A 15,880-nucleotide genomic window follows, 5' to 3' on the forward strand; every position below is an offset into this window, starting at 1 on the left:
ATCCATCCATCAATCAATCCATCCATCCATCCATCCATCCATCCATCCATCCATCCATCAATCCATTCATCAATCCATCCATCAATCCATCCATCCATCCATCCATCCATCCATCCATCCATCCATCCATCAATGCGTCCATCAATCCATCCATCCATCAATCAATCAATCCATCAATCAATCCATCCATGAATCCATTCATCAATCAAATCATCCATCCATCCATCCATCAATCCATCCATCAATCAATCCATACATCCATCCATCCATCAATCAATCCATCCATCCATCCATCCATCCATCCATCAATCCATCCATCAATCCGTCCATCAATCCGTCCATCAATCCATCCATCAATCAATCAATCCATCAATCAATCCATCCATCAATTCATCCATCAACCAACCAATAAATACGTTTGGGTTAAGTTTTTTTTTTAATTACTTTTTAAAATCACTTAATTTCATCCAAAACATCTTACCAACCCCAAACCTTTGAATACTAGTGATTATTTTACCATTTTCAAAGTTTTGAGGAGTTGTACCACATGACAAATCACAGCCTGACGAATCTTGCCTCGTCATAAAAAGGTCAAAATTACAAAAGGGTATTCAAGGGTCCTCTCCGTGACATCATATCCTGTTTCTTTGCTTTTATATACACCAAAGGCAAATTTCTCGCATTTTAAATAAATGCTCTATTTTGGATGTGAAAAGTTTATTTATTCTGATTTTATAATATAATAAAACCTTTCATCTTGAAATATCAAGGACATTATAAATCCTCATACTATAACCCCTTTAAAACACTTTGAGGGATTTGTGTTTTCCTCCAATAAACCTTAATAATAACCCTTCTCACATTATATAATCCAAAGCATCCCTCTCTTGACCCGCAGGGCAACTGCAGCGATTTCCACACCAACCCTCAGTAACTAATGAGTGCTCTTAGAGCAGTGATCCAGAATGAAATCTTTCATCTCTCCATCCCAGCATGCCTCCCTTTAATTGTCATGTGTGGCATCTCTCTCGCTCTGAATGCTTCTGTTCACATCGCACGTCGATGCAATGAATCATAATGCCTCCTGGATCATCCAGGATCCCTGCTGCCCTCAAAGACGCCTTTCATTCATCACACACACACGCCAACCAAAAAAAGTCCCGCTGCAGATTCTCCCACACTTGCCCCTCTTTTTACCAAAAGGAATCCGTTTACTTTCGCACACACCTTCATCAGGATCAACACACACGTGTGACTCAGCCAATGCTAATTGCCTCCGCTGCCAAACACAACTTGGCCTCTCACGGGTATTAGAGGACAAAGATGCGTTGTGTATTTGCATGTGTGTGTGTGTGTGTGTGTGTGTGTGTACGTCTGCCTTCAGAGCCGAAAGCTACAGTAAATTTCCACTTGAAGGTGACTAGAGGAAAATCTTTCAAATGCAAAGGGAAGAGAAAACATTGGGTGGAAATGTTTTGCTAGCGCCCTTTCTAGCAACAGTTGTTTTAAGTTTAATAAAAATCACAGCTTTGTAAAAAAAGAAGTTAGAACTTATTATGGAAATCATCTACTTTAAAATGATACACATGGGGCCCTATTTTAACGATCTGAAACACAATATCAAACGCGAAATGCAAGTAACTTTGTGGGCGGATCTAAAATGGGTTGGTCTGAAGAAGCTACATAACTCATAGGTGTGGTTTGGGCATAACGTGCAATAAACCAATCAGAGCGTCTTCTCACATTCCCTTTAAGAGCAGTTCTCGACGTTCTAATGGTGACTTCTATTATAGACAACGAACCGACTCGGACCTCGGATTTGACGTCACGTCCACACTTCAAGCTTTCTATTATGTTTTGCGTGTCCGAGTCGGAGAAAAAAAATGGACGCCACCCTGAAAGCTGTTATAATGGTAGCACTGGCCGAGTACCAGGCACTTACATTAAAAAAATATATATATATCATGACTACACCTTATCAAAACGCAGCCATTGAACTTGAAAATATTCACTTTATTTAATGTTTTTCATGTTAATCTTCTGTTAGCAACGCTAGCAACGTTAGTAATTGCACTCACAACAACCGATTCCCATACCTACAGGGGACGCACAATACTGCACAATAGCAGTTCCAGAAAACAAATCATCTGGAATCGTTTAAAGCCCTTTGAACAGTTTGCAGTTTGCACTGAAACTGTCTTTTGGACCTTGAACCGTTTGGTTCCCAGTAAAGTCCATTATATGGAGAAAAATCCTGCAATGTTTTCATCAAAAACCTTAATTTCTTTTCGAAGAAAGAATGACATGGACATCCTGGATGGCTACTTAGCTAGAGTGCAAAGTGTGTGTGTGCCATGATGATAATAACAAAGCGTTCGGGCGCGATACTGTGTGTTTGTGTGTAAACAAATGGAGCGCATGGACATTGCTTCTTCGTAGCTGGTTTGCGGTCGTAGCACTCTCTAGCCACTCGTTCAGGTGCTTTCTCGAGTTTTTGCAACAAACTACCGCACACATCGTTCCCGAACCACTTTTGCAATGTTGCAATTGTTATCCTCTTTGTCACTGCGATATCAGTGCTTTGTCGGCACAATGGAGCTAGCTAGCAAAACAAACCCACCCCAGCAGAACGGAAGTGGGTTGCATCGACGGGAGGAGTTAAGACGGGATAGAGTTAGGACGGGATAGAGCGGAAACGGCACCTCTTCATCGGTTCATCATTTCATTGGGCAGTTTTGATTAACATATTGTTAAATGTTAAATAGCTAATAGTTAAGATTATAAAGAGGACTTTAAGATTTGAAAAGGAGGAGAGGATTTAAACAGCAACTTGCTTAGCTACATGGTAATCATTGTAAAACATATTGTACTAAATAGATAGCACACACCACTAAAAATGGCACACACCACTAAAAAAACTATTTAAAATGACTAAAACGATGTAAAATCATTAAAATCGTTAAACGATGTAAAATCGTTAAAATGACTAAAAAACTATGTAAAATGACTAAAAACGATGTAAAAGGACTAAAAAGGGATGTAAAACGACTAAAAAAAACAATGTAAAATGAACGATGTAAATGACTAAAAATGTAAAATGACAAAAATAAACTATGTAAAATGACTAAAAACGACGTAAAAGACTAAAAACGAGGTGAAACATTGTAAAACGACTAAAAACGATGTTAAATGAACTATGTAAACGACTAAAAACGATGTAAAACGACTAAAAACGATGTAAACAACTAAAAACGATGTAAAACATTGAAAAACGACTAGACAACGATGTAAAATGAACGATGTAAAAGACTAAAAACGACTAAAAACGATGTAAACAACTAAAAACGATGTAAAACGACTAAAAACGACGTAAGACTAAAAACGAGGTGAAACATTGTAAAACGACTAAAAACGATGTTAAATGAACTATGTAAACGACTAAAAACGATGTAAAACGACTAAAAACAATGTAAACAACTAAAAACGATGTAAAACATTGAAAAACGACTAGACAACGATGTAAAATGAACGATGTAAACGACTAAAAACGACTGAAAACGATGTAAACAACTAAAAACGATGTAAAACGACTAAAAAACGATGTAAAATTAACAATGTAAACGACTAAAAACGATGTAAAACCACTAAAAATGATGGCTGCCAGGCCAGACTGATAAACTGAACACATACTGTAATACGCACGCATGACGTCACCGTTCTCACATATTCACATTTTTGTTGTAAACGATACAGTATCGTTAAAAAAGAATCCACTTTGAAACCCGTTTTCAAAAGTATGTGAGAACGGTGACGTCATGGCCCCCAGAACTAAATGATACTCGAATTACAAATCAAGCTGTCTCAGGAACCGAAACCGCTCCAAAAATAGAATTAACTGTCACGCATCATTATAGCGGCACGTTTCACGGCACGTGTGGTTAGGATTTAGCGAGGGGAAGATTTTCAGTGAATTAATTAAATATCAATCTCTTTCACTCAGAAGAACGCTATTGTTTAGCTTCAAAAGATTTTTTTTTTTTTTTATTTCTGGATGTTGACAGCCCTTCGGCCCTGGTATATTTAGCGTTTTGGGCTTGGTATAAGAAAAATAAGTCAGGTGAGTAAAAGATGACAGAATTATATTTTTTAAGTTCTGTCTGTAACACAATTTGTCAAGTCAAAGCAAGTGCAAGGGATAACCTGACAACGCCATTTTTCATCTTTCAGAGATGATATTTCTCTCCTTTATACTATTCCATCTATTTTTTTTGAGCCATGTGAACTTTCCCCCAAACACAGAATTACATTGAAGAAACTCATTTTGTCTATCTGCGACCCTGGAGTATTGAATAGATGGAATGGGGCAAACAGAGAAAATACGGGAGCAATGGAGTCACACTGACGCCAGATATTGCACTCTCTCTTTTTTGTGTCTTTCTTCACTCTCAGCTCTTTTCTTCCCACTTCTCACTCTTATTTGTCAAGCCTCAAAATCGTTGCTAAATGAACTTTCTGCCTTATTCAGACGGATCTCTTAGAGTTGAAACATTTGAGTTTCTATATTTAATCCCACAGAAACAATGTGCTTCTGTTTCTCCAGCTTGGATGGATTTCCCCATCCACAATTGTGACTGGAAAAGGTCTGTCGCATCCGTAAAGAGTCACTCGGAATTCCGGACAGGCTGCGATTCTTTTCTTAGACAAAGAGACGCCTTTCAATCGATCACGCATCTCTGTGACAGAGTATCAAGTCCTCGGCTGGCATGTGTGTGCGCCAATTCCCATCTGAGCCAGACGTAATCGATACACACTCCCTGTAAACTCACAGGCTTCTGGCTAAGGCACTAATTGTGTTTTACAAAGCCAGCGCTCCCTCACATCGTACAAATCTAAGCATGAAGAGCATGCTGGGGAATAAATCTAAATGAAATCCACCATGCAGTAACAGCAAGGCCTTCTGTTTGAGGAAATAGTCACCGCTGCTCACAATGACACAGCGACTGCCGATCAATGTACAATGAAGGGAGTGTTGATTGATATTTACACTTCACACTCTGCTGTTGTAGCCCATCCCCCTCAAGGTTGTGCGTGTTGTGGCTTCACAAATGCTTTGTTGCATACCTCGGTTGTAACGAGTGGTTATTTCAGTCAAAGTTGCTCTTCAATCAACTGCCATGTGATTGGTTGATTAGATAATTGCATTAATGAGAAATTGAACAGGTGTTCCTAATAATCCTTTAGTTTAGGTGACTGTAAATATATCTACATATATAATTTTGCGATACAAAATTGTTCAAGTAATTATAAGTATATTTAAGTATATATATAAATATAATTACACACACACACACACAATGTTAAATCTCTTACCTTTCCCACGTAGGCCAGCAGGCGTGCGTTGAGAGGACTTTCATCTGAACTCAACCAGAACTCTGAGTTATCATCAGAAGAAACTGCAAACTGAAAATCACCTGGACAAATGAGAGCGACAGACAGTGTGAGCGACAGGTAACAACGCTTGCTTCTTATCTTTGATAACGGTGTATATGTGATTGTGAGAGGATGTCATTCTGTATCTCCATGAAAAATATCTAAAAGCAATTTTTACTATTAAAACAAAAGAGCATTTACCATCCTTGTAAGGTAGAATATATCCAAATATTCTTAGGCCGTAGTTCTTCCATTTTGGAGCCACAGCCAACTTCTTCACTGTAGTTCTCGTCTGGAGAGATGAAATGTTTGAATATGAAATTAGTATGTAAAATAACATTGTGTTAGGAGAGGCCGGCGTTTCTCGATCTTTACAATGGACCTGAATCAACACCTCAGATGAACAATGACTGCTTTACAGCCAACATGAACTCTGTTTGCATCATTTAATCATTTTATCATCACTATAGAGTGTTATAAATAAAGGTGACTTGGCATTTTTAGATGGATTTTCATATATTTATATATTTTAACCCCGTGTCTGGGGTTAAAAATAATGACATTTATACAATAAAATAGTTGGGAAAAAAAGCTAATATGAATATTTAAGACATGACTAAAAGGTTCCATGTCAGTTTTAATGCCATTTCTATAAAATAATAATTATAATAATTCCTATAGTTGTGAAATCAATCACTGAGAGATAATGGTGTTAATTTATGTTCATTGTATTTCAAAATAAAATGCCTGTGTGAGTTTTGAAGCCGCTCCTGCTGTGTCTGTTCAGTCTCACCCTGCCATAAAAGCTAAACAGACACACACATCACAGTGTGTGTGAGACTAGAATCTCGGCAAAATCACAAAGACAGAAAGATGGAGATCAAGAAGTAGAGGAACAGAGAGGAGGATTTCCAGAACAGAGATACACTATTTTCACAGTTCGCGACGCGTCTGTGTGTGCTTTTACTTTCGGGTGGGTTCTGTCAGACAATTGTCTGTGATCTATAAAAACAGGACGGCCAAAAAAAGAACCAAAAAATAAATAAATCACAAGGTATAAATGTGAGGAGGTGGGAGGACTGTGTAGGGGGTCTGAACTAAACAGCACTCACAATAACAGCTCAGGAGAAGCGTAGTGTATAATTCCACCCGTTACACCCCGTAGGGGTTCAGTCGATTAAAGGGGGAGAGAAGGGCTGAGGATTTCAGACACACCTTCCAAACCCAGATCATAATCAACAGAAAGGTGCCTCTTGATCAATTAAAGGAATAATTCGGAATAATAGAATTGGAAATAAAATATTAGAATATTATTATTAAAATCAAATAAATACATTCAAAATAAATCAATAAATAGTAAATTGTGACAGAATTGGCATATGGGACCAAAATAACAGTAATCAAATGAAAAAAATTGAATGAATGAATGAATGAATGAATGAATTGATTGATTCAATGAATGAATGAACCATTCATTCATTCATTCATTCATTCATTTATTCAACCATTAATTAATTAATTCATTCATTCATTCATTAATCCATTCATTCATTCATTCATTTAACCATTCATTCATTCATTCAAACCTTCATTCATTTAACCATTCATTCATTCATTCATTCAACCATTTAACCATTTATTAATTCATTCAACCATTCATTCATTTAACCATTTATTGAATGATGAATTATGAATGAATGAATAAATTGATTGATTCAATGAATGAATGAACCATTCATTCATTCATTCATTTATTCAACCATTAATTAATTCATTCATTCATTTATTCATTCATTAATCCATTCATTCATTCATTCATTCAAACCTTCATTCATTTAACCATTCATTCATTCAACCATTTAACCATTTATTAATTCATTCAACCATTCATTCATTTAACCATTTATTGAATGATGAATTATAAATGAATGAATTAATTGATCGATTCAATGAATGAATGAACCATTCATTCATTCATTTATTCAACCATTAATTAATTATATAATTAATTAATTCATTAATCCATTCATTCGTTCATTCATTCATTCATTCAAACCTTCATTCATTTAACCATTCATTCATTCATTCAAACCTTCATTCATTTAACCATTCATTCATTCATTCAAACCTTCATTCAACCATTCATTAATTCATTCATTCAAACATTTAACCATTTATTAATTAATTCAACCATTCATTAATTTAACCATTTATTAATTCATTCAACCATTCATTCATTCATTCAACCATTAATTCGTTCAAACAATCATTTATTCATTCATTCATTCATTCATTCATTCATGCATTCATTCATTAAACCATTCATTCATTCAACCGAATTTGGCGAATTTGATATGGCTAGGTGATACCAAAATAAAAGTAATCAAATAATAATACGTCCATAATTATCAGAAATATCATTTATAATCTCATAACTTCTAAACCAACAATTAACTCGTAGATTTCGCTTGAACTAAACAAAAACATGTACACTTGAAGCATTTACATTTACACCAAAATGTACACAATTACATCAAAAAATTAAGTTCTCTCATCATTTACTCACCCATAAGTTGTTCCAAACCTGTAATAATTTCTTTCTTTTCTTTTTTTTCTGTTGAACACAAAAAAAGATATTTTGAAGAATTTTAGGAACCAAACATTTGCTGGTCCCCATTGATTTCTATGGTATAGACAAAAAAAACATACTATGGAAGTCAATGGGGACCAGCAACTGTCTGGTTACTGTCATTCTTCAAAATATCTTCCTTTATTTTCAACAGAAGAAAGAACTTCTTGCAGGTTTAGAACAATTTGAGGGCAAGTAAAAGATGACAGGATTGTCTTTTTTGGGGTGAACTGTCCCTTTAAAGATCCAATGAAACAGATCAAACACACTTTCATTACTTGCATACATTTATTTCCTGTGAACATTTCCTATGGGGTGGGCCATATCGAAGAGCTCATTCATTTTTTTATAACAGTCAATAGGTTTTAATTACATCACGGCCAAGCCATGTAACCTTATTTGCAACTTACTAAAGTGGTTGGTATTGGGGGAGGGGCATTTGTGTTTAGAGAGCATTGTGGACACACCCTGGAGTGCAAGATTAGTCATCAAGATCGATGTACATTTTAAATGCATTTATGTCCACTAAAAGATTGCATTTGTCAGTAGAACTCTAAAAATCGAATAACACTGAAGTTGTCTTCCACGAAAGAGAAATGGATTTTCCAACTGAGCGAAACATACCGTCAAGTTCTTCTAAAGAGCGATCACATAGCAGCATGTTTACCCAGCTTTCTGCTAGTATTTACTTTCCACCGTTTCCGTTACGCTTCACTGGGCTCCCCATGCAAATTCATGGCCACTGTAGAGCAAGACGTGGGCTGATGTTTTAAAATGCCTATCTGACCAAACACAACACTGTCACATTACTCGAAAACTCAATTATGTTTATCTCATATCATCCCGGCAGCTGCCGTTTAAACCAAAACAACATGCTTTCTAATATCTCTACTAAAGGTTGTCATACCAATGACTATATATGGTGCAACATAGCCCTGTTTTAGGTACATTTCCCCCTTTTAATCTGTTTCCATTTTGCTCTACATAGTCAATCATAACAGTATGCTCGATCTCATAAATCATACAAGCTAAACAGATACTCAATAATTAACGTGTTGATGTTAATAATTAACTCAGTCTTCTAAAAACAAATTGTCCTCTTTAAAGCTCAAAACTGGCCACGGGGCCAATCAAAAGTGTACAAACTGTTTCAACATTGGAATTAAAGATTCTTTTTTTTTCAATATCTCACGGCAGCTTTACTGTACATCAGTAATTCTCAGAAATTATCATTATGTACAATTTATAGAATAGATGAGCACTGATGCATTTGTCTTTAAGACCCACTGTGGTAAAAATAAAAAATAAAAGCTTTTAATGTTGTTTATTTGTCTATGGGGTGTTTTTAATATGCTTTAAGAAAAACCCTTTGCAAATTCACACCATTGCTGAGTATTTTCTCCTTAAAACTGCAGAAAGACAGTCTCAAAAACACGGTTTAAAATCACTGGTGTTTCTGATGTCACAAAATACCTTGTAACCAATCAGGTCAACATGTGATCATCAACGAGTGAGTGGAGGCGGGGATCATTTGCTAATTAATAGAACCACGTATACTAAATGAGGCAAGAGTGAAGTTACATTCAAGCTATTTTAACCCTCAGGTGCTCTTCGGTCATTTCTGTTTTGAAATTTTAAAAATCTCAGCTTATTCGGAATGTTACGAAAATCGGTGACGTGTGTGAATACAAAAAAAAAAAATTGAGGTCATGATCCGAGCACGCTAAGTGGTCGTAAAAAAATAGTCACACTTGTGGTCTTCGGTCAATGACCGACCCATAGGAAATGAATGGGAAATTGGCAAAAAAAAAAAAAAAAATTCTCTGAATTTTTGTACGTGCAATCTACAATTTGGCCACAATTCTAAAAATAAGTACACCGCAGGAAAGGGGTGACACTCTACAACATCTAGAGTGCAAAACAGACAAACCCACCCACACACACACACATACAAACACACTTTTATACACATACACACCAATAAATTTTGATTACAAAAAGTATGTTTTGAATTTTTAAAAATCACAGCTTTATCGGAATGTTACGAAACTTGGTGACTTTTATGGCATTATGTATGTGAACACACAAAAAAAATGAGCTCATGATCTGAGCATGCTAAGTGGTCTTAAAAAATAGCCACACTTGTTGTCTTTGGTCAAAAATGACCCCCAATGGGAAATTGACAAAAACACAAAAGTTCACAAATTTTTATTTATTTTTAAAATTTTTTTTATAAAAAAATCGTTTTTGAGATTGTTTCAACTATATATTCAAATCCACCAAAAAAGAAAGAAAAAAGAAAAATGTGTTCATAAACATCTGGGGAATTCACATGCTTCTCCATAGAGAGCTGTACATCTAGTGGTTATATATATATATATATATATATATATATATATATTTTTTTTCCATGGCAAAAATATTGCATAAATATTAATAAATTCAATCAAATTGTCTCAAAATACTAAATTACAAAGAATAAATATTATAGAACAAAAATAAATTGCATTAGTTTTACTCAGATGGAGGAAATTTAATCTTTAGGTGTCCGGTCACTTTTGACCGGGAAGATAACAAGTGTGACTCCGAAACGAAGAGCACCTGAGGGTTAAGGCATGAAAAAAAGTTTAAATATGTATTTTTGGTGATCAAAGATGAGTTTTACAATTATTGACTACAGGGGACTTTAAAAGACATTGGGGCCAAAACGTATATTTAGTCAGCCACTGATTATGCAAGTTCTCCTACTTAGAATAATGAGAGAGGTCTGTAATTTTCATCGTAGGTACACTTCAACTATGAGAGACAAAATGCAATAAAAAAAAAATCCAGGAAATAACATTGTAGGATTTTTAAAGAATTTATTTGTAAAATATTGTGGAAAATAAGTATTTAGTCAACAACAAAAGTTCAAATCAAAACTTTGTAACATAACCTTTGTTGGCAATGACAGAGGTCAAACGTTTCCTGTAAGTCTTCACCAGGTTTGCACACACTGTAGCTGGTATTTTGGCCCATTCATCCATGCAGATCTCCTCTAGAGCACTGATGTTTTGGGACTGTCGCTGGTAGTGATGCACGATATATCGGCCGCCGATATAATATCGGCCGATTTGGTCAATTTTTTACACATCGGTATCGTTCCGATGTCAAAATAGGGCCGATGTGAACAGGCCGATGATCATTCCCTGTGTATTTGACTTGCGTGGGGGCGGGGATGTTTGTTTTTGCACGCGTATTAAAAGCGCAAGTGCGTTTAAACATCAAGCGCACGAAGACTGGAACTGGTGAGCTGTTTTCTGCCAGCCTTCCTAATGCGTATTTTTGTCCCGCCAAAGCCATATTTGACCGGTAAGTGATGTAGATGAGTGACTGGTGCGCTTGTTTAACTGAGGGAACGAGAGTCAATTAAAGCACCGGTCACGCGCGCCGCCTTCAAAATGTCTTTCGCTTGTTTAACTCAGGGAACAAGAGAGAGTGAAAGCACCGGTCACGCGCACCGTCTTCAAAATGTCTTTCGCTTGTTTAACGGAGTGAACAAGAGTGAAAGCACCGGTCACGCGCGCCGTCTTCAAAATGTCTTTCGCTTGTTTAACGGAGGGAACAAGAGTGAAAGCACCGGTCACGCGCGCCGTCTTCAAAATGTCTTGCTCTCTCTCCCCCTCACGCATGTTTATGAATTGAGTTGACTGAATATCTTTGAGAATACACGATGGTAAAAGGTCGGAAGACCGAAGTTTTTTTCTTCTGAACTACTGGTTGTGAATTGTGAAACCACACTTTCAATAAACCAAAAAAAAAAAATCTATCGTGTTGATGAAATGTTTTCTGTGTCGACTGTCGAGACCATAGACTGTAAAAATAAGTCGAGACAAATCTCGTGCGATGTTCTAAACTGCCTGGATAATCACACAACGTGTGCCGTGGTTCCGTTAATGACACGTCCGATTCGCGAACTAATGACTCCTTTGAACCGATTCACTTTAATGAATGGTTAAAACAACTGATCTGTCCAACACTGAGCTCAAGATACATAAATCAGAAACACTTTACAATAAGGTTCCATTTATTAAAGTGTACATTAAATGAACACTTTAATAAATGGAACCTTCTTGTAAAGTGTAAGGTTAATAGATTAATAGAATGTTAACAAATTTTGTTAACATTCTATTAATATTAGTTTCTGTGGATATACTCCATGACAAAACTACCCCAGTCATTCTAGAATGATTCATTCTTTCCAAATAGAGCAATTTAAGTAATCTGGTGAAATTGTTTTTATATCACAATATATATCGCAGAAAAATAAAATATCACAATGTCATTTTTTACCAATATCGTGCAGCCCTAATCCTCGCTATGTGTTTTCTATACAGGGATATCGACATCGGTAAATATCGGTATCGGCCATAACAGCAATGTTAATATCGGTTATCGGTATCGGCCACAAATTTTCACATCGGTGCATCACTAGTCGCTGGGCAACACGGACTCCACAAATTTTCTATGGGGTTGAGGTCTGGAGACTGGCTAGGCCACTCCAGGACCTTGAAATGCTTTTTACGGAGCCACTCCTTCGTTGCTCGGGCGGTGTGTTTTGGATCATTATCATGCTGGAAGATCCAACCACATTTCATCTTCAAGGCTCTCCCTTGGAAGGTTTAGGCTTAAAATCTCACGATACATGGCCCTGTTCATTCGTCCCTCAACACGGATCAATTTTCCTGTCCCCTTTTCCTGTAACTCTGCATTCTTTTTTTTCCTCCAAACACGACGAGTTGGGTTTTTACCAAAAAGTTCTATATTGACCACACGATATTCTCTCAATCCTCTTCTGGATCATCCATATGCTCTCTGGCAAACTTCAGATGGGCCTGGACATGTACTGCCTTAAGCAGGGGGACACGCCTGGCACTGCAGGATTAGAGTCCCTCTCGGTGTAGTGTGTTACTTATGGTAGCCTTTGTTACTTTAGTCCCAGCTCTCTGCAGGTCATTCATCAGGTCCCTCCGTGTAGTTCTGGGATTTTTGCTCACCGTTCTCATGATCATTTGAGATCACAGGATGAGATCTTGCGTGGAGTCCCAGATCGAGGGAGATTATCAGTGGTCTTGTATGTCTTCCATTTTCTTACAATCGCTCCCACAGTTGATTTCTTCACACCAAGCTGCTTGCCTATTGTAGATTCACTCTTCCCAGCCTGGTGCAGGTCTACAATTTTCTTCCTGGTGTCCTTCGACAGCTCTTTGGTCTTGGCCAGTGTTGAGTTTGGAGTGTGAATGTTTGAGGCTGTGGACAGGTGTATTTTATACAGATAACGGGTCAAACGGTGCCAATAATACAGGTAATGAGTGGAGGAAGAAGAGCTTCTTAAAGAAGAAGTTACAGGTCTGTGAGAGCCAGAAATCTTGCTGGTTTGTGGGTGACCAGATACGTAATTTTCCACCATAATTTAGAAACAAATTCTTTAAAAATCCTACAATGTGATTTCCTGGATTTTTTTTCTCATTTTGTCTCTCATAGTTGAAGTGTACCTAAGATGAAAATTATAGACCTCTCTCATCATTCTAAGTAGGAGAACTTGCACAATCAGTGGCTGACTAAATACTTTTTGGCCCCACTGTATGTTCCCACTGTTTTCCCCCATAAACTCATGATGTGTATATGTCCACACGTCACACAAGATTTTGAGAATTATAGCCGCTTGAGGACAATAGACAAACCAATTTCATCTACCATTTACCCAAGATTACATGAATATGTGATCTGGTCTATGGCAGTTTGAAAGACATTGAAAGTATGAAAGACATATACATGAACATATATCCAAGGACATGTGGACAAAAGTGTTCAAACGTCTGAGATCTTCATGTAAACCTGGATGTTTGGGGATTTTTTTAGAACGTACAATGGACCAAAAAATTAAGATTCTGCATTATATTTAGTCACTAATTTTTAACATTGATCATCTTTGTCAGATGTTTTTTTTTTTTTATTCAAACACAAGAATCTCTTCGGATCGTTTCCAAATGATGCTGGAGAACATAACCGTCGGGTTTCGCTCATGTTAGCAAGCTCATTAGCAAAAGAGGCACAAACAATCCATAATTTTTCATTCGCTATAATTGTTATGCTGATAATATAATGTCATAAAAAGCAGATTAGTCTCAGACTTTTATATTCATACTCACATGGGGGTAGAGAGGAAAATGCAGGTTCTTCCTGAGCTGAGCGACTGAGGAGCCACACCAGTCTTCAAACACGTGGAGGTTCGCTTGACCTTTAAACTGTCAAGAAGACACATGGAAGACCTGAATTAAGATTACTTTCCGAGACACTGGTGAAGTGAACCAAAAACTGTGCTGAACCTCAATACAATCACTGTAATATATGAGTTTGGGTCAGTCTTTTTTTTTTTTTAAGAAATGAATACTTTTATTCAGCAAAGGGTGCATTAAATTAATCAAAAGTGACAGTAAATACATTTATAATGTTACAAGAGGTTTCTATTTGAAATAAACGCTATTCTTTTGAACTTTCTATTCATCAAAAATAATAATCACTGTCTCCACAAAACTATAAAGCAGTTTTCAACATTGATAATAATCAGAAATGTTTATTGAGCATCATTTACGCATGATTTCTGAAGGATCATGTGACTGAAGACTGCAGTAATGATTTAGCTTTGATCACAGGAATACATTACATTTTATTATGTATTCAAATTGCAACAATATTTCAACATATTACATTTTTTTTAATTAAATTGATCAAATAAATGCAGCCTTGTTGAGCAAAAGACTACCGACACCAAAACATATACACTATAATTTTTTCAGCCAAGTATTTAGTTCAAGCCTAATGCTGTCACAAATTACCATATGTATAAATGATCAAAAAAATGACATAATTGACATAAATGAGATACTATTTAACACAGTATTGCTTAGACAAATAGTCTTGATTGGCTATGATATTTCAGGTGATTCTATTTACGCTTCAAAATTCATAAAAGTTGTGTTCATTGGTGAAAATGATGAACAAAACCTGTATGAATCATATTTTGTATCTCACGAAACCAATGGGGTATTGTCAATGGGAACAGGTTGATGCATTATTATGACCTGCCATAGAACAATTCCACCAGATTATATCTTTCTATTTTTATATGTGTTGCTGTCATTCTTTTGAGCATTTTCATATGCCATACATCAAAATAATCCTTACTCTCCCAATTTGAAGGCTATGTTTGTAATAAATCAATAGTAACTAGATAAATATCTCGAAAGTGTTTTAGGATATTTAACGGAAACCAAATATAGGCTCTTAAACAGACACACGCAAACCGGAGTGCCGGCGCTCCTGTCCGTCATAGTGGGTTAAAACCATAGACTGTAAAAAATATGGACAAAGCGTCTGATGTCACCCATAGACTCTCTGAAGAACGGGTTTGAGGCTGTTTATGGAGGGTATGGGCTGGAAAATCTTGGGAAATACAAAATCCATATGTTCAGAGAGGATACAGAGGTGGTTGTGTCAATCAAAGTTAACCGCCCTTATTTGTCATACATTTTATATCTAAATATGATCTAAACTAACGAGTTAGAAAAAAATTCACCCCCCACACAGTTGTCAGGCACTCAGAACCTATCGAAAAATACAATAAAAGTCCATGGGACCAAACTGTAAAAACATGAATTTATGCTGTGAAAACGGATATTTTAACATGTAGTATATGGATATTTGCTCCCTTTTGGGACCGGCCTCTAGCGGACTTGAGATGTATTGCAGTTTTTCGCACTTCATTTTTAAGATTAGAAT

General features: G+C 36.4%; 1 protein-coding gene and 1 long non-coding RNA gene across 3 annotated transcripts in view; one reads left to right on the forward strand and one right to left on the reverse strand.

Annotated features, from left to right (window-relative positions):
- Positions 1 to 5,508, forward strand: part of LOC148965037 (uncharacterized) — a 73,469-nt gene extending 67,961 nt beyond the window's left edge. The window contains exon 4 of the long non-coding RNA XR_016150782.1: positions 5,384 to 5,508. This is a non-coding gene — a long non-coding RNA (uncharacterized LOC148965037). The remainder of the gene's footprint in view (positions 1 to 5,383) is intronic.
- b4galnt4a (beta-1,4-N-acetyl-galactosaminyltransferase 4a) overlaps positions 1 to 15,880 on the reverse strand; it is a 284,111-nt gene that overhangs the window by 68,047 nt on the left and 200,184 nt on the right. For both annotated transcript variants that reach the window (XM_039663140.2, XM_039663139.2), the window contains exons 4-6: positions 14,251 to 14,346; positions 5,632 to 5,722; positions 5,371 to 5,471 (exon numbers count right to left, since the gene is read on the reverse strand). In XM_039663140.2, coding sequence (XP_039519074.2) covers positions 5,371 to 5,471; positions 5,632 to 5,722; positions 14,251 to 14,346 — 288 coding nt within the window. The remainder of the gene's footprint in view (positions 1 to 5,370; positions 5,472 to 5,631; positions 5,723 to 14,250; positions 14,347 to 15,880) is intronic.

This window comes from Pimephales promelas, chromosome 25 (assembly GCF_988280905.1).
Source record: "Pimephales promelas chromosome 25, fPimPro1.hap1.1, whole genome shotgun sequence".
NCBI classification, from domain to species: domain Eukaryota; kingdom Metazoa; phylum Chordata; class Actinopteri; order Cypriniformes; family Leuciscidae; genus Pimephales; species Pimephales promelas.